Below are 19018 nucleotides of genomic sequence, written 5' to 3'. Positions count from 1 at the left end.
CTGTAAAAGCAATGGCAAAATTGCAGATGTGGGCTGATAATGCATGCTGGAGAAAGACTCCAGCATCCATCCCAACACCGCTATCATCTTCCCAAGTTGATCCAGCATCCCAACACTGCCATCACCTACTCAATGAACAGCTGCTAGGAGAAAACTATTGGCAGTTGGGCAGAGATGCGTCGATCAAAAGTAGCAGCATAATGGTAGATAATTCACCTGTACTTAGGAGTCTACATCCATCAACGTGCCAGAAGCTTTTCTTCCTTTTGAGACTTCTGCACAAAGCCATCTGATCTGGCAAAAAAGGTCTTTAATCTGGTTGTACATTACTTTTATAAATACAATTTGGGGAAAAAAAAAAAAAAAAAAAAAACAGTGATGATTAGAATTCAGCCTTCGTTCACTAGTCTTTCACTACCTGAGGAATTTTGTGGCTAAGTTTCAATACCAAGATTAATAGTTCCCAACAGTCTTCAATTAAATTCCAGCTTTCAGAACCCAACTTGTCATTTTCCAGAGCAGGATTGAATTTGGTTGGTGACCTTATGAAAATAGTGACAATTCATGGAGCAGCTCTTTGTATTCCATGTTGGGCCAACAGGGTCTGCAGTAGGCCCATGGATTGCCAGACAGGCCCTGTGACCTAATCTTAATCCATAACATGGCTGCCTTCACAAGGTTTAGGCTACAGGTTAGGTGCCTGAACTTAAAAAAAAAAAAAAAAAAAAACACTGTTCTTCCCTACCCTCAAGTATTAATGCAGTAGCTGTAGTAGGTTTAATTCTGATGGTCCTTTTCCAGACACCTTAAAATAAGATGCCCTATAGCAGTGTTTCTCAACTCCAGTCCTCAAGGCGCCCCAACAGGTCATGTTTTCCCTCAGATGAAATGGCTGTGGTAATTACTAAGGCAGTGAAACTGATCAAATCACCTGTGCAAAATAATGGAAGGCTTGAAAACACGACCTGTTGGGGCGCCTTGAGGACTGGAGTCGAGAAACGCCGCCCTATAGCACTAGAGCAAATACTGCCATGGATACCGAACCAACAACCATCTGTGCAAAGCCTCAAAAAAAGAAAAAAAAACCCACATACAAAAATCCAGCCCTGCCTGCCTTGAATCCCAACAAGAAAATGCCAAGTACAGCTGGCGGGCCTCCCCAACAAAACATTTATTTGCTTGGTCCTTGCCAACAGGCAAACATATTGTAAGGGTGTTGTCACCTGTATGCAATTCCTACAGCCAAAGAAATATTTTAAGAGAACTGGCCCATTACAAGCAAGTGGCATCATGTGATTAGTTCTTCAGACCTTAATGGGTACATGGCTCAAAAAAGGCTGCCACTAATGTGCCTGCTGGGTGATAGTAACACTTTAGCCAGAGACTCAGGAAGGCAGCTTTACATCTTAGCCCTCAGACATAAAAACCCTGCTACCCTGAGCCATTTCACAGTGATGCGATTCTGTTCCTGCTTTTTGAATGGTAAAACTAACATAAATCATATTTCACATTAAAGGGATAATATTAGACAGATACGGAATGCAAAAAAATACACTAACCCAAAAGCAACCAATAAGAATTCACACTACATTAATCTAAGTCTGACAGCTTAACTGCCAGCAGCCAATCACAACTGATCTTCCACCAAGCTGACCCATTCATTAAAGTTTGGTATGTGGCTATGGGCAGTGCATGTAGCATATTATCATCAGCAGTTACTGAATAGGTCCATGAGTTTTAAACAAGGGAATGTCTGATCTCAGGAATTAGACACTTGTTCATTCAGACATCTAGAAGATACAAATGAATTTGCAGTTCAACCCTATGGGTAACTGTGCCTTTGAACAAAAGAAGTGGGTAAAGCAGTGTACAATTAGTGCAAAATATAGGGTTTTTATAATAAAAAAAAAAAAAAAAAAAGCTATTTTTGACCCTCTTCCTCTGCAAAGGAAATTATTTAGGCAAATTTTGATTCTTAAACTAAAATGGAAACTATGTCCTTAATAAAGCAAGTCCACCCAAAACTGATAATGAAGTTAGGAATAGAATATTCCGTCAGAAACAAAGTGCTCAATAGGAGAGCCCCAAAAATGTCTGCGGGACTCTTTAGTGGTGAACTATAATTATGACAATATCAAAGTGTTACGTGGGGTACTGAAATAAATACCCTAGCAAGATTTAGGGACAGAATTTGAATGTTCAATTACAGGTGAATTTAATAGGAGCTGCTAAAGTCACCAAGGCCCTTCCATTCTTCATTGAAAATAAACAGGCTGCATTGTCACAGTTGCCCATCATCCCCCAAAATCGCTTCCCTTATTAAAGTGGGTTCCCTACTAAGATTGGGATTATTCTACAGGTTGGTAAATACTCTGCAGCATCAAAAGGAACAGACAGGGCAGAAAATCAGAAACTTGCCCTTGCTGACTTGCATTTGATGGTGCAGGCTCTGGGGGTGCCACCCTTACCCTCCCTTGTCTACTTGGTAAGGTGCTGATTCTGAAATAAGCATATAACTTGGCCAACAGACACCTAACATGCATTCTTGTTCAGGAACAGAAGGGTAAGGATCATAGCCCTGGAACGTGCAACTGCAGACACAAGTCAGCATACACAGTTTTCATATTCCCATCTGATAGGTTCCCTCTAAATAAATGCATGGCCTATTAGCTGTATGTGTCTCAAGCAGAAACATTTTCATTTCTATTGCCCTGGGATAATAGTCAGCTCCGCTGCAGAGAGTATCTTATGCCCTAGCTCAGCAACAAGAGAGATAACCCATAAAAAAAAAAAAAAAAAAAAAAAGTTTCTCCTCTGGCAATCTTATACAAGCCAATGAACCAATACATGGGTATGTTGAAAGCAGAAACCTCCTTCCAATGATGGAGTAGGAGAAACGTAGAAGGCCTTCTAGGCATCTGCAATAAGCTCTAATGTAAGGAACTAGAAAAAAGTTAACTTATTTCAGTCTCTTCACTAAGCAGTTAATACCCAGTAAGAAAAACCATTTGCAATTCTGTCATGCATTGCATGGCCTACTGTCACCTCAGCTGTGCAAGTTAAGGGTTAATGAGATTGCACAATAACTATCAGGTTAATTAAGGTGATAGCCAAAAATTTCTTTGATAGGCGCAGACATGAGAATGGAAGTTAGACTGGTGGATTATCGAAAAAACTGAGTAATGTCCAAGTCTCTTTATACATGCCACCATAACCTCACCAATGCCACCTATTTTCAGACCTGCAGAGCATTCCTGCACAGAGGACTGCAGAACATTGCACTGTGTAAACTTTTTCTTGCTTGAGACCTGCCAAGCACTATAAACGTGACAACTTCTTCTGGCTAAGACCTGAAAAGGGTTTTCAAAAATCGAACCAGAATTCCAGTGTTAAACCCTGCCAGGGGCCACAGTTCTATTACCAGTTTCCAGCAGAGCATTGCTCTGAACCAACTCTCCGAACACGCTCATCTCTTATACCTTGAACATCCTCCCAGCCCCAGCTGTTCATAGAGTTCACCGATCCAAGCCTATCATCAGCCTGTTCTTGTCCTCTTGGATGCCCTCAGCTTTCAGATCAGCAAAGATCTGCGTGAAATACTGGGGGTCTGCATTGATGCGCAGCATCTTGGGGCTCATTAGTCCAATGACAGACAGGCATCGGTCCCAAAAAGCCTCTTTAGAGCTTTCCACTAGGAAGGGCTTTAGCGGATAAGAGATTTCATTGCCCATGTAGGAGTAGGATAGGTATACGCAGGTCAGTAAAGAAGCCTGTAATTCTTGCTCGCTGGTCAGCTCTGAAGAAATGACATCTCGGCAAAGCATATACAAGAAGACCACATTGGCTGGGGTGATGAAGCCTTGGTCCTGCCACCCCTGGAGTAGTAGAGATCGGTCTACACTTCTCAGCCATAGCACAGGGTCTGTAGGTGAAAGATGCTTCAACTTGTAACACCTTCGGCAAAGAAACTCTCCAAGACATTTCAGCAGTTCACTGGTGGAAGCCTGCACCACCACGCGTTTTGGAGAAGAGTGCACTTGCTGCTGCTGAGAAGACTTACTGACAGAAGACACTGGGTCCTTAGAAACAGAATCTTTTGAGTCCTGCGTGAAGCTGGATAGGTTAGCACAAGAGAGGGACTTCTTAAGGTTCTCGCTATTGAGATGAGTTATGTTGTTCTGGTAACCGTTGTTGGTCTGACTCTTTTTCGGTTGTCTCTTTTTGGAAGAGACTGCCACAAGTCGTTTCCATGGTAACACAGAGATAAACGAATGTCTCTTGAGAGATTTCCCATTCTTGCTATTCTGGACAGCAGTGTAATGAGCCACACTGGATGAGCTGCCTTCAAACAGTCCCGCCTTGCGGTAGCTTGGGGATATGGAGAGGACCGTCCCCATGGTTTGGTTGGGCCTGAAGACAAAGCTTTTAAAAGGGGAAAGTCAAATTTCCAGCATCATTTCAGGTCGTTACTGCTTGAATGAAAACCTAAAAAAGAAAAATAAAAAAAAAAGATTTCGCAATCAGTTATTTATTTCTACTTGTGACATATGTATCAAAATATACAGAAACATCCTACCCACCACATAAAGCCAACACATATCTAAGCCCATAAATTAACCTTTAAGATACACCATATGACAAACTGGGGCCTCTGGCCCTGAAGAGGCTTGGGGCCTGTGTTGAAGGGCTTTTGTTCACTTCAGGCCAGTTTTGCATTCCCATAATAGTCTATGGTAATGCAAACTCCAATTAAAAGCAGGTCAAATATAGGTCAGAAGGAGGTCAACTGCAGAAACTTATACCATCAACGCAAGCCAAAGCCCATCTACACAGGCCCTTAATGTGTATGTAACCATCAATGAAGGTCTTATTTTCTACCAATTGGTCTGCTAAATATACTATCAAAACAGGATTAAAAAAATAAATAAATAATATATAGGTTAGAGAACGCAAAAAGAAAAAAACGTTGCTCTTGTCAAAAATTCAGAGCTGTCCTGTGCACACTTCCTGTTTAATCTCAAGGAGTCTAGTCTCCCAGTTCTTGTCTATACCCTAGGGTCTGATTTTGTGTTAATTGGCGGGTGGTTTCAAGTATAACAAAAGAAAAACTAGTCAGAGCCCACACCACTTAGTCCACAAAAAAATCTTGTCCTGACACGCACACACTATAATTTAACGTCCTAAGTCACTCGCACACCGTTGGCTGAAGGCCGATTACCCCCTTTTAGATTGAGTCCCTAAAAGTCGTCCACACAGGACATGGAGGAGGGCATAGAAACTCCATGAAAACTGTGTTCCTTGCAGAAACAGAATCCAGAAACCAGGTACTACAGCGCTATACCCTCCATACAATGCGATTCTTTTCATTTTTTTGACCACACATTAAAGTAGAATGTATGAAATGTATTTTATGGGATGGTGTGACTTTTATATGCAAGTCTCAGTGTTAAAGGAAGACAGTTGAGTAACCACAGAGATGCCTGCATTTTTCTAATAAGTGTTATTTGTTAATTCTCCCAAACTTAATGAGATACCCCATTATGTCATATTAGTTCCGCACTGAAGGTGGATGGAGGCCCCATTTTCAAACCTCAATTAGTGACATTTGTAAGTAGTGTTCCCTAACCATTTCCTCAGGAGCCAGATGCAGCTCTTCGACAACTTTAATATGAACCTCAAGAAGTAATCAGAACTGAAATATCTAAGCACCTGCTTAATCAAATACTTTGCATAAGTAATTAAGCAGAAGTCTGATTCATAAATTACCATATTTCACAATACTAGACATCAGGGTGCAGTTTTTCCATTACCTTGTTTGGCTAGATCGCTGGCTGTGACTGACACGTACAGTGCCTTGCAAAAGTATTCACCCCCTTGGCTTTTTACCCATTTTGTTACATTACAGCCTTTATTTCAATGTTTTTTTAATCTAAATTATATGTGATGGATCAGAACACAATAGTCTAAGTTGGTGAAGTAAAATTAGAAAAATATATATATATATTATATACATAAATCTTCAGAAATCAAAACTGATAATTGGCATGTGCGTATGTATTCACCCCCCCTTTGTTATGAAGCCAATAAAAAGCTCTGGTGCAACCAGTTACCTTCAGAAGTCACATAATTAGTGAAATGATGTCCACCTGTGTGCAATCCAAGTGTCACATGATCTGTCATTACACACACACACACACACACACACACACACACACACACACACACACACACACACACACCTTTTTGAAAGGCCCCAGAGGCTTCAACACCTAGGCACCACTAACCAAACACTGCCATGAAGACGAAGGAACTCTCCAAACAAGTAAGGGACAATGTTGTTGAGAAGTACAAGTCAGGGTTAGGTTATAAAAAAAAAAATATCCAAATCTTTGATGATCCCTAAGAGCACCATCAAATCTATCATAACCAAATGGAAAGAACATGGCACAACAGCAAACCTGCCAAGAGACGGCCACACACCAAAACTCTCAGACCGGGGAAGGAGGGCATTATTCAAAGAGGCAGCACAGAGACCTAAGGTAACCCTGGAGGAGCTGCAGAGTTCCACAGCAGAGACTGGAGTATCTGTACACAGGACAATAATAAGCCGTACGCTCCATAGAGTTGGGCTTTATGGCAGAGTGGTCAGAAGAAAGCCATTACTGTCAGCAAAAAACAAAACAAAATGGCACGTTTTGAGTTTGCGAAAAGGCATGTGGGAGACTCCCAAACTGTATGGAGGAAGGTGCTCTGGTCTGATAAGACTAAAATTGAACTTTTTGGCCATCAAAGAAAAATGCTATGTGTGGCGCAAACTCAACACATCACATTACCCAAAGAACACCATCCCCACATTGAAACATGGTGGTGGCAGCATCATGCTGTGGGGAGGTTTTTCATTAGTCGGGACTGGGAAACTGGTCAGAGTTGAGGGAAAGATGGATGGTGCTAAATACAGGGATAATCTTGAGCAAAACCTGTACCGCTCTATGTGTGATTTGAGGCTAGGATGGAGGTTCACCTTCCAGCAGGACAATGACCCCAAACACACTGCTAAAGCAACACTTTGAGTGGTTTAAGAGGAAACATGTAAATGTGTTGGAATGGCCTAGTCAAAGCCCAGAGCTCAATCCAATAGAAAATCTGTGGTCAGACATAAAGATTGCTGTTCACAAGCGCAAACCATCCAACTTGAAGGAGCTGGAGCAGTTTTGCAAAGTGGAAAGGGCAAAAATCCCAGTGGTAAGATGTGGTAAGCTCATAGAGACTTATCAAAAGCGACTTGGTGCTGTTATGGCCGCAAAAGGTGGCTCTACAAAGTATTAAATAGGGGGGTGAATAGTTATGCACATTGACTTTTTCTGTTATTTTGTCCTATTTGTTTTTTTTGGGTTTTATTTATTGTGAAGCAAACAAAAAAAAAAAAAACCCACACCATCTTCAAAGTTGGGCATGTTCTGTAAATTAAATGATGCAAATCCTCAAACAATCCATGTTAAATTTCAGGTTGTGATGCAACAAAAACACGAAAAATGCCAAGGGGGGTGAATACTTTTGCAAGGCACTGTAGGTCAACAAAAAGGTTGATGAACTCTGCCACAATAATATACATCTACTCTGTCCATGTTTATGGGGAACGCTCCAGTCAATCCTGAAGAGCCTTTGTCTGGCTGTCTGCATTCCTATGTGAATGGATGACACCTACAAACCTTCTGGCCTGGGAGTGAAATCTGCAATGAGTCAGCTGCAAATTGCCATCGTCTCCATTGTCCCAATTACTGGATATAATCTGGCTGCATTTGCTCTGGGTGCAGCTGATGGCTTCTTATTTATAGTCGTCACCATTTGAATGTGAAATTCCTGTTTACTTCTGTCTAAATAATTATCAGTTATCACAACCTTATCCTCAGCTGGGGACATTACCATTTTAAGATCTTCAATAGGTCATTACAGCTCTCCTAATATAGAACGGGTGATGGCGTAATTGTTTGTTCACGTCAATGCAAAGCATTTTTTTTTTTTTTAAGATTTGGATAGAATGAGGAAAGGGGTTAGAACCTCTTTTGGGTTTTTAATCACGGTCTCTATTCTTGCTAAAGTGGAGCTCCACTTTAAGGCCTCCATCCCCCATCCTCTTCTACAAATGGCACTTTTTGGGGTTGAAATGCCAGCGCCAGGGAGAGCAGCTCGGTGACCACATCACTGGATCCTTGGAGCAGATGTATGTGTAAAATATATATATATATATATATATATATATATATATATATATATATATATATATATATATATATATATATATATATATATATATATATATATATATATATATATATATATATCTGCTGACTTGTAATAAACCAAAATATGATTGGAGCTCCTCTTTAAAAAGGAGATTCATTCTTATGGTCCTGATCAACAATATCACCAGTAATTAAAGTGAGACTACCAGAAGAGGAAATCTTCTAAGGACACTTCCTCCCATGACAACTGTTTAAGAGGATATTTCCCTTACATTTGAAAGATATCCTCTCACTTTCTGTTAAAGTGTTCCCAAACCCAGGACCCTGTATTCACTATAGCTGGTCTCCCAAAGTACACAGAAATGCAATTATTTTAGTAAATATAAACTGCTAAATACCCTTTCACATCAGCAGTATATAGCAGTCTTGTAACTTCTATCAATGTCTGGTTAAAGCTTGTAGGAGTAGTTTTCATTCTCCTCTGATGGTCTTGTGAGGCTGCAGGACCCCTGATCCTCTGCCTAGACAGCGCTGATTGGCCCTATGCTGATCACATCCCCAAGGGGGAAAAAAAAAAGACACACCACACACACACACCACAAAACTCTCTAGCAATACACGCCAAACTGAGCATGTGCCAAGTGCCTCCAAAGCTCTCGGGAGATGGATTGGGACAGTAGAAGGGGAGGATCAGAGAAGACAGGATCAAACAGCCTTTTTAAGCACAATGCGGAGGATTAACCCCTTAGGTTCACAGTGGGTAGAACAAGCGTGCTTTACTGCCTATACATCGTCACTTTACTGTTGTGTGTTTAGTAACACCAAGTCTGCAGGAAGTGAATGGAAAAAAAAAATAAATAAATAAACCACACACCACATTCACTTCTGCATTCCCAGGCCGCTGACTTACACTTAGACACCTCTCACATTGCCAGCTGACCACATCAGCCGTAAAGCGGCGCTAGTTTTAGCGGCGCTTTAACGTCATTTTAGCAGCGCTTTTTCGGCCGCTAGTGGGGTGCTTTTAACAAAGCACCCCACTAGCGGCCAAAGAAAGGGTTAAATGCGGCCACATATCGCCGCTGCCAAAGTGCTTTGCTGGCACTACAGCAGCAGTGCCCATTTATTTCAATGAGCAGGGACGGTGGAGGAGCAGCGTATACTGTACACCGCTTCAAAGATGCCACCTCTAGGACTTTTTCCAACGTCCTGCAAGCGCACCGCCCCAGTATGAAAGCACTCGGGCGCTCACATTGAGGTGGCAGGGGAGGCTTTTCATTTATTTTTTTTTAGGCGCTTTTACAGGCACTATTTTTAGCCCTTTAGCGCTTGAAAAACGCCTCCCGTGTGAAAAGGTGTCTTATTGTGTTGGGGTGCCATGTGAAATTACTGTATGTGAAGCTTAAAAATGTTACTGGACATCAGCAGAGACCTGGGGCGCTTTATGATACATAACTGGGGCCGCAAGCTTCAATTTTATTACAAGAAACAAATGTTTTGCAGGCAATTGTGAGCCGTGTAGCATTGCCGCTGAAAATCACTGGAGCAGCCGAGCTCCCAAAGGTTTGGTGCAGGTCCCTAGGCCTCTCACCATGGAAATACAGACCAAAAAGGTCTAAAGCAGCTGACCCGGGTCTGTACTCTCTCAGCAAATGTGTATTGTTGGAGGTAAAATGATCCTGTGAAACGCTGACTGAAAACTTGTAATACAGGTTACAGAATGAATCAGAAGAGGCAATGGCCCCCTACTGAAGCATTGTTATCGACAGTCCCCAATTTCTAGGGATCTGACCAGGCTTATTTTTTTTTATTAAATAAAAGTACTTGTTTGCAATGTTGTTGTTTTTCAGCCTCACTGCAACTACTTCAGGTCTCCATACAATCTAACAGTGGACCATGCCTACATGATGTGTATTGAAATGGCCACTTGTAGTCTCCAACAGAAGCCTGTGTGACAACACAGAAGCACAATTGGAAGACAGAAGCCGACTGTTGTCACTAACAGGAAGTGAACAAGAATCCCTATGCAGGATCACAAAATAAGGGAGGAGGAAGTGTTGTTACCCTTTAACAGGAAGTGAAGTGACTGAACAACCTTCATGGCAGGATCACCAGATTACAGAATGGGCCCAGTTACAGAATACGGAGAGTGAGGCAGAGTGTTGTCACCCTAGAACAGGAACACATGGCTCCCAACTGTCCCTGATTTGGAGCAATGTCCCTCATTCCTCCTCATTTGTCCTGATCTCTATAGATTTATATAAAATGCACTTTTTATCTATCAAAAAGTGTTTTCCAGCACTAAACCCTTCATGCTTGAACACTGGGTTACAGAAAAGGAGGAGGCAGAGTGTTGTCACCCTAGAACAGGAAGTTAAGTGACTGAACAACCACCTGTATGGCAGGATCACCAGGTTACAGAATGGGCCCGGTTACAGAATAAGAAGACAGAGGCAGAGTGTTGTCACCCTAGAACAGGAAGGGACTCAACAAGCACCCTAATGGCAGGATCACCATGTTAGAAGAAGAAGCAGAGAGAGGCAGAGTGTTGTCACCATAGAACAGGAAGTGACTGAACAAACACCTTAATGGCAGGATCACCAAGTTACAGAATGGGCCAGATTACAGAATAAAAACAGGATCACCAGGTTACAGAATAAGACGACAGAGGCTGGATCACCAGGTATAACTTTAATGAAAGGTGTAGATTTTATAGTACCTTTTAAAATAACGAAATGCTAAATCTTATATAACTTTTTAGTAATTGGGTTTACTACACATTAAAATTATATAGTAATGCTTTCTATTCTTCTAAAGGTGATATTTAAAGAAAAGTTACTATTAAAAATTCCTTCCATTCCATATAAAATATAATTGGAAGTCTGGCGACTACGGTTCTTCCATCATCCCTTCCACTCAGACACCCCCTGACCACTAGGAGCTTCCGCGTTATTGTTTATAGGGAGCACGGCGCCTGGGAGAGGTCACAGCCGGGCATTGCTGTCAGTCTATTCTGGGTCCAACCTGCCTCCCCCCCCCCCCCCCCCCCCCCCCCCAAGTGAAAACGGACCCCATAGACCAGGGATATGCAATTAGCGGACCTCCAGCTGTTGCAGAACTACAAGTCCCATGAGGCATAGCAAGACTCAGCCACAAGCATGACACCCAGAGGCATAATGGGACTTGTAGTTTTGCAACAGCTTGAGGTCCGCTAATTGCATATCCCTGCCATAGACGGCGAGAGGGAGAGATTTGTAACCATCCAGTCTGCTGGAATCGATTTGATTGTCATCTGCAAGCTAAAGGCCGCGGCTGGGTTATAGCCTTCTGCCCTTTATGCTTGCCGTCTGGTAAGCAGATCCTTATTACAGTGGTTGGGCGCTCTTCTCTTTGTGTGTAATCACTGTGGTGCCATTAAGAAGAAAAAGTGATTTTTACTATGGACTTTTTTTTTTTTATATGCCTGACTTGATTGATTGGGACTTTTGTAGCGCAGCTTCTCTCTTCTAAAGTTACTTTTTGTGTGTATCCCACTTCATGCTGCTGCTTGTTATATATATAATATATATATATTAATTGAGATTTGTTTTAGTGCGGTTCTTTTTTGCCTTTTTAGCCACACTCCTGTAATGACTTATTGTAGAAAAGTCCTTAAAACCCCGATCACATCTAGTTGATGGTTGATGCACTTCACACTCACTAGTACTTACTCATAACACGTTGTTGTAACATGATGGGATGAGTAAGCACCAGTGAACACAAAACCTGTCAACGGTCAACCCCCCCGCCCCCCCCCCCCCCCCTTCCCCCTCGCTGCCTGTTGTGATTGTTGGGTTTATGGACTTTTCTACAAGTGTTACAGGAATGCGACTCTCCGGAGTCTATCCTAGTATACATGCCGTGCAGTTAGGTAGGAGCTTCACCTGACCTATGTGGGAGGCACATCAGTGCGGACGGACCTGGGGGGCTGGATGTCTTAACACAACGCACCTGTATTCTGTGGACAGGAAACAATTGTTTTATAAGGCCTGGTTCACAGTTATGCATTTTTTTGTGTGCATTTTCAGTAAAACACACTACAGTCCATTTAACATGGTTTCCTATGAATGTAGTTCACATCTGCATTTTATGGAAAGGGCCAGGGGACTTTTTTTCTGGTTTTCGGTTCCATAGACTTCAATGAATCAAAAAGGTCTATTGCAAAACGCACCCTCAATATGCAAAACTGCAACATGAATAGGTGTGAACCAGGTCTATAAAGTGCATTGATCAATGATGATCCAATGCTGCCCAATGCACCTGGTGTGAGTGAAGCCTGAGGCCTGGTTCACACCTATGCAGGTTGCAATTTGCATATTGAGGGTGCGTTTTGCAACAGACATTTGATCCATTGAAGTCTGTGGAACCAAAAACAAGTCCCTGGCCATTTCCATAAAATGCACTGGATTTGAACTACATCCATAGGAAACCATATTAAAATGGACTGTAGTGTGTTTCTGCCAAACTGAAATGCGCCAAAACATGCATAGGTGTGAACCAGACCTCTAACAGATTCTGCTTGGATAAGGATAGGTGATCTGTTAATGGTGTAGGTTCCATGGTTCTATGTCACCTTAACCACTTCACAGTCCTGGAAGGATTTGCCCCCTTCCTGACCACAAGCACTTTTTGCGATTTGGCACTGCGTTGCTTTAACTGACAATTGCGCGGTCGTGTGATGTTGCACCCAAAGAAAATTGACGTCCTTTTTTTTCCACAAATACAGCTTTCTTTTGGTGGAATTTGATCACATCTGCGGTTTTTATTTTTTGTGCTATAAAAAAAAAAAAAAAAAAGGAAGAAGGAAGAGAGGGGGGGGGGGGGGAGCAACAATTTTTTTTTTTTTTTTTTTTTTCAAAAAAGCAATATTTTTTTACATTTTGCTATAATAAATATCCCCCACAAATATAAAAAAAATTTTTTTTTTCCTCAGTTTAGGCCGATATGTATTCTTCTACATATTTTTGGAAAAAAAAAAAAATAATATATCGCAATAAGCGTATATCGGTTTGCGCAAAAGTTATCACGTCTACAAAATAGGGAATAGTTTTATGGATATTTTATTATTAGTAATGGCGGCGATCTGCGATTTTTATTGGGACTGCCACATTATGGCGGACACATCGGAGACTTTTGACACCATTGTCATTTATACAGCGATCAGGGCTATAAAAATGCAATGATTACTGTGTAAATGACACTGGCAGTGAAGGGGTAAACCTCTAGGGGGGCGATGAAGGGGTTAGGTGTGTCCTAGGGAGAGATTCTAACTGTGGGGGGGGCTACTATACACGACAGCGATCACTGCTCCCGATGACAGAGAGCAGTGATCTCTGTCATGTCACTAGGCAGAATGGGGAACTGCTTTGTTTACAAAAGCATCTCCCCGTTCTACCTCTTCGTGACACGATCGCGGGCACCTGACGGACATCGAGTCTGCAAGACCCGCCGTCACAGAGAACCTGGCGGGCGGCGGGTGCTGCTTCTTAAAGGGGACGTACCTGTACGCCCTTTTGCCCACCAGTGCTACTCTGCCGACGTATATTGGTGTGCGCTGGTCGGGAAGCGGTTAAAGAGGAAGTAAACCCTGATGAGTTTCCTTTCTCTTTTGTTCCCTGCAAAGTAAAAGCATAATGGGCTTGTAGGCATGACATATTAGTCCATTATGTGCCACTTACCTGCAAACGAAACCTGTGATGTCCCCGCATCCATCTTCACTCTTCTTCCTTCCGGGGCCGTGGACTCTGACTGTCCGGAGTCGCATGCGCACGGGAGCCAACGGTCATGGAATGGGCCCTTTCTTCAGTATGCATGCGCCGATGACGCCGGCGCAAGCGTATATGGTAAATATCCCCTAAACCATGCCGGTTTAGGAGACATTTCCAGTACCTACAGGTAAGCCTTATTATATGCTTATCTTAGGTAAAAGTGGTGCAACAGGGTTTACAAGCACTTTAATTGTTGCTTCACTTCCTTGGGATTGACAGGAAAGGGAGATTTGGAGCCATGACTATATCTGCCCTAAGGGTGGATTTAGACATGCATTTAAAACCTCCCTTTCCTCTGAAACCAGATCCACGCTTGAATCTTGCTTCAGAGTCTGACGGGCGATAAAGAACCCTATTTTTGCTGCCAAGCGTGCCGCAACCACGTGCAGTGTTTGGTGCGCTTTCTGCCTGCTGATCACTACATGTCGGGTGAACTTTGCCACGGGTGCAATGCGTCACAGCCTGTAAACATCCCCATCCGCTGTTTATTGCGGCTTAAGGTAGGGGGTGGTCAGAAGGCAAAAAAAAAAAAAAAAAAAAAAAAAAAAGCGTGGCTCAACCATGCATTTTTGCTGCACCCCACCCCAAGTCTAAGCCTGGGTTCACTCTGATGCCGTGTGGGACACAGCATTTCACTTGCACTGAAATCGCAGCACATTCCTGTGCGAATTACATGCAGAGTCTCTGGGGTGCGATTTGAGCCATGGATTCTTATTGCAAAAAAAAAAAAAAAAAAAAAAAAAAAAAAAAAAAAAACACACACACCACACTGGTACAGGACCCTTTTTTTTGGTCTGCACCAGAATCGGAACACCCACGCGATCCGATTCTGCAAATCGCGCTGCATTTTGCAAACTGGATTGCGGGGCGTCGTTAACATACACTCCGGACAAGTTACGATTTAGAGGTGGTGCCGAATCCACAGCGAATTCACTCCACATCTAGTGTGAACCCAGGCTTAAAACGCATGTAAAACACGCATGACTGCAGTACCTTGCACTCATTTTTGAACTAGATGGAATCCTCAATTGAGCGATAATTCGGTTTCTAAAGCACTGTGGAGCTGATTTACGAAAACGAGAGTGCAAAATCTGGTGCAGTTCTGCATAGAAAGCAATCAGCTTCCAGGTTTTCTCGCCAAATCTTAACTGAACAATCTGAAGTCAGAAGCTGATTGGCTACCATGCACAGCTGCACCAAAATTTGCACTCTCCAGTTTAAGTAAATCAACCTCTGTATGTCAAGTAATTTCCATGCTTCCTCCCCGTTTTTAGAAAAAAGTTTTAACCCATTTTTTCCCCTTTGCCTTCCAGTGCTGCTAATCTCCTCCATTTTCTTTGCAGCCACTTCCTGTCTGCATGCATTTCAGCAATGGTTGCATTTTGTTGCTCAGGACCAGCTTACTGATGACAATGGCACATTGAACGCGGACATGGTTGTCCAAAGAAGCGCTTGCAACATGGTGGCGATGCAGAGCACAATTCAGACATAGGGACTGCGTGTTGTCACCATATAACAGGAAGTGCTTGAACAAGGGTGAAGGGTCCTTATGGCAGGATCACCAGGTATTAATTTTAAAAGAAAACTGCAGATATTATATTAGCATATTTAGCATTTTCATGATACAGGTTACATAGATTTTAAAATGATACAAATAGTGCTATGTGAAATGTGAATGCAGTTTTGAAAAGCGCTGTTACACGCTGAGCCGCCATGTGTAAACAGGCCCGAAAATTCAACTGCAAGCTTTTTTTTTTTTTTTTACCCCCACTTTTTTTTTTTTTTTTTTTTTAATTGGATGACTCCATTGGCCTGAATGGCTGCGGTGAGAGTCAGTGAAAAGATCCCCGATGGACGGAATGTCAGTGTTTTGATGTGGGAATGACACGATATACAAAGCCGGCGTTCACACAATGCACCGCAAGCCTCCAGCCTGGGGCGCCAGCTGCCATAATGGTTGACTGGCTCTAGCAGGCAGGCACATTCACATGGCTGAATCCTCTGGCTGTGGTGTGCAGGGGGGGGGGGGGGGAGCTGATGTGGAATGGAGGAGGACGATCGCTCCGATGAATCATTATTGATGGAGAGGGAAGAATAATAGAGGGCTGTTGGAGGAATTTTCAAACAATGGGGAATTGGAGAAGTACATACTGTATGGTCGATGATGGCTCAGGAGGTTAGCGGGAAAGCAGAAAATATTATATTAATAGCATTTGATGGGGCGATTGATATTGGAGAGTGACTTAAAGGGCCATCATTGCGGGAATGAAACTGATTTACAGAGATATAGATCTATCTACATATACCATACCCAGATAAACAAGACAATACAGAAAGAGAGGCAGTAGATATAGAACACACACACACACAATTTTATAGCTGAATTATGCAATTAAAAAAAAAAATTAAAATTAATAGATAGAGAAGAGAGATTTTCTCTTTTACTTTAAATATTCCATCTATTTCTTTGTCATTATCAATTTTAGGCAAACTGATTAGTAACTGCATACACTTGTATATTATAAGCAAGACAAGGTATAGTTGATCAATGAAACACAACTAACCTTATTAAAAGAGAAAGCTGCAGAAACCAACAGCAGCCAATCAGCACTCATCTTTTATTGTTCTGATTGCTGTAAACTGATGTAAGGTGAACTCTGGTTGGTGAGATTATGATTGCTGCTCTATAAAAGGATTGATCACCAAGCAAGCTCCCTCTTCCTTGCCTGCCTATTTACAGAGGTTAATGCTAGTCACACACAAGCCAATTTCGTTTTTTTCCCCCGAGATGTGAACATTTCTTTGTAAATAAGCTTCGGAACCAGTCAAGTCTGACAAAAATGGTCAAATAGTATTACAGCACAACAGTATATATAGTGGGGCTAGCGGACAGTGTGGCACTATACGGCGGGAGTTTGGGGAAGGCACGGAGGTGTACAACGGGGGCTAGTGGATGGCGTGGCAGTATATAGCGGGACTAGTGGATGGCACGGAGCTATATAGCGGGGCTAGTGGATGGCACGGCTATTGGATAGTATATAGCGGGGCTAGTGAATCTGGCATGGCTGTATATGGCGGGGCTGGCGGATGGCACGGCGGTATATGGCGGGGCTGGCGGATGGCATGGCGGTATATGAGGGGGATGCCACGGCAGTATATGGCGGGGCTGGCGGATGGCACGGCAGTATATGGCGGATGGCACGGCGGTATATGGCAGGGCTGGCGGATGGCATGAGGGGGATGGCACGGCAGTATATGGCGGGGCTGGCGGATGGCACGGCGGTATATGGCGGGGCTGGCGGATGGCACAGCAATATATGAGGGGGATGGCACGGCGGTATATGGCAGGGCTGGCGGATGGCACAGCAATATATGAGGGGGATGGCACGGCGGTATATGGCGGATGGCACGGCGGTATATGGCGGGGCTGGCGGATGGCACGGCGGTATATGGGGGGGATGGCACCGCTGTATATGGCGGGGCTGGCGGATGGCACCACTGTATATGGCGGGGTGGGAACCCTGGATGAGATGCTGAACACATCCTTTCCTCTATACCTTCAGCATTAAGTAAGGCCGGCCACAGACATGAGATGGCAGTCAGAAGACCGAAATGTTACAGAATCCTTGTGGAACAAATGTAGTATAAACATGCATGACCGTGATCGAGAAGCGAGCACATTTATATGGTGATGGTTTCATATTACGACTGTCCAGTAAAAAAAAAAAATCCATTCTTTAGGATTGGGTCTGATGCTACCCAGCGACATACTATTGTTTCTTATGCAATCAAAAGACCAATCAGATCATGTTGATGAGGATCTGACAGCATGTCGGCCCCAGAACATCAATGATTCTCTATGGTGATCAGCAACGGCTGTGTGCGCAACCACATTGTGCTGAGGCATGCAAAATCCCGGCCTGTATAACTCCCACCCTCCATATTTGCAAACATACAGTGTGTGTGTGTGTGTGTGTGTGTGTGTGTGTGTGTGTGTGTGTGTGTTTTTTTATTTTACACATACACACCAATAAACAATACACAAAGGAGAAGGCTTTCCCTTGAAGACTGTCCAGCACATGTCTCCCCCATCTAGGTAAATATCAGCAGCTACATTACATAGAGATCCCATTGTTCCTCCCCATCACCCATTCTATGATCTTGCAGGCATATAATGGAGGAGGGGGGTGGTGGGGGGATCCTCATGAGAGCACATGACCCTCCTGACTCTAGATATCAGTCAATCAGTCCTTTTCTCATAGGACTCCCCATCCTAGGGTATGCAGTACCTACCTCCAGCTGCAGTGCTGGCCAGTGATTGCAGCAGGCTCAGTGGTGTGGAGGTCCAGCTGTCATGTCTTGATGGATGGATGGAGATACCAGGGATGTGATGAGTGGGGATGGTGCAGGATCTGACCTGGGCTGCCACTGCAGCTTGCTGTCAGCTGGGCTGAAGTTGATTGCAGCAGGCTTTCATCCAAGATTCATTCTGCTGCTCCTTCCCATAGGCTCTGCACAATCCAGATGACTGCAGTGTGATCACAGGAGACCTCCTTGGCCCTGATTGATCTGTGGCCCCGTCACCCATACAGGGATGGATCCATCCTCTTCATAGATCGCCTGTACACAGAGCTCTGCTCAGCATGCACACAGCCTGGAGGATCTGTGAATGACAGATTGAGTACAGCCTCTGGCCCCGCCCACCTCTTGTGTGATCAGGATGCAGCTGCAGCACATTTCCAGCCTCTTCCCCCATCAGAGCTCCTTCTGCTACAGCAATCAGCTCTGCATCTGCCTTCCACTACACTTTCCCAACCATTCTTGTATCATTGAGGAAACCAACCACTTTCTGGGCTCAGGAAACCCCTGCTAATAATTAAACCCAAAATCAATGTATTATATTGCAGGTTACCAGTTTTTAGATGTGATGACTGCCTTCGTTTTCTTTTTCAGGCTTTCTTTCTTCTA

General features: G+C 43.3%; 1 protein-coding gene across 1 annotated transcript; it reads right to left on the bottom strand.

Moving 5' to 3' along the window:
- Positions 1 to 1891: 1891 nt before the first annotated feature.
- On the bottom strand, positions 1892 to 18746 carry CDK5R1 (cyclin dependent kinase 5 regulatory subunit 1). Its single transcript, XM_073607688.1, has 2 exons — positions 18344 to 18746; positions 1892 to 4485 (listed from the first exon to the last, which is right to left on the bottom strand). The coding sequence occupies exon 2, from the start codon at positions 4395 to 4397 to the stop codon at positions 3516 to 3518; it is 882 nt and encodes a 293-aa protein (XP_073463789.1). The 5' UTR covers positions 4398 to 4485; positions 18344 to 18746; the 3' UTR covers positions 1892 to 3515.
- Positions 18747 to 19018: the final 272 nt, after the last annotated feature.

Source organism: Aquarana catesbeiana, linkage group LG12, assembly GCF_042186555.1.
Source record: "Aquarana catesbeiana isolate 2022-GZ linkage group LG12, ASM4218655v1, whole genome shotgun sequence".
Lineage (NCBI taxonomy): Eukaryota > Metazoa > Chordata > Amphibia > Anura > Ranidae > Aquarana > Aquarana catesbeiana.
Note: the sequence above shows the minus strand (reverse complement) of the source record. Positions and strands in the feature narration are given on the sequence as shown.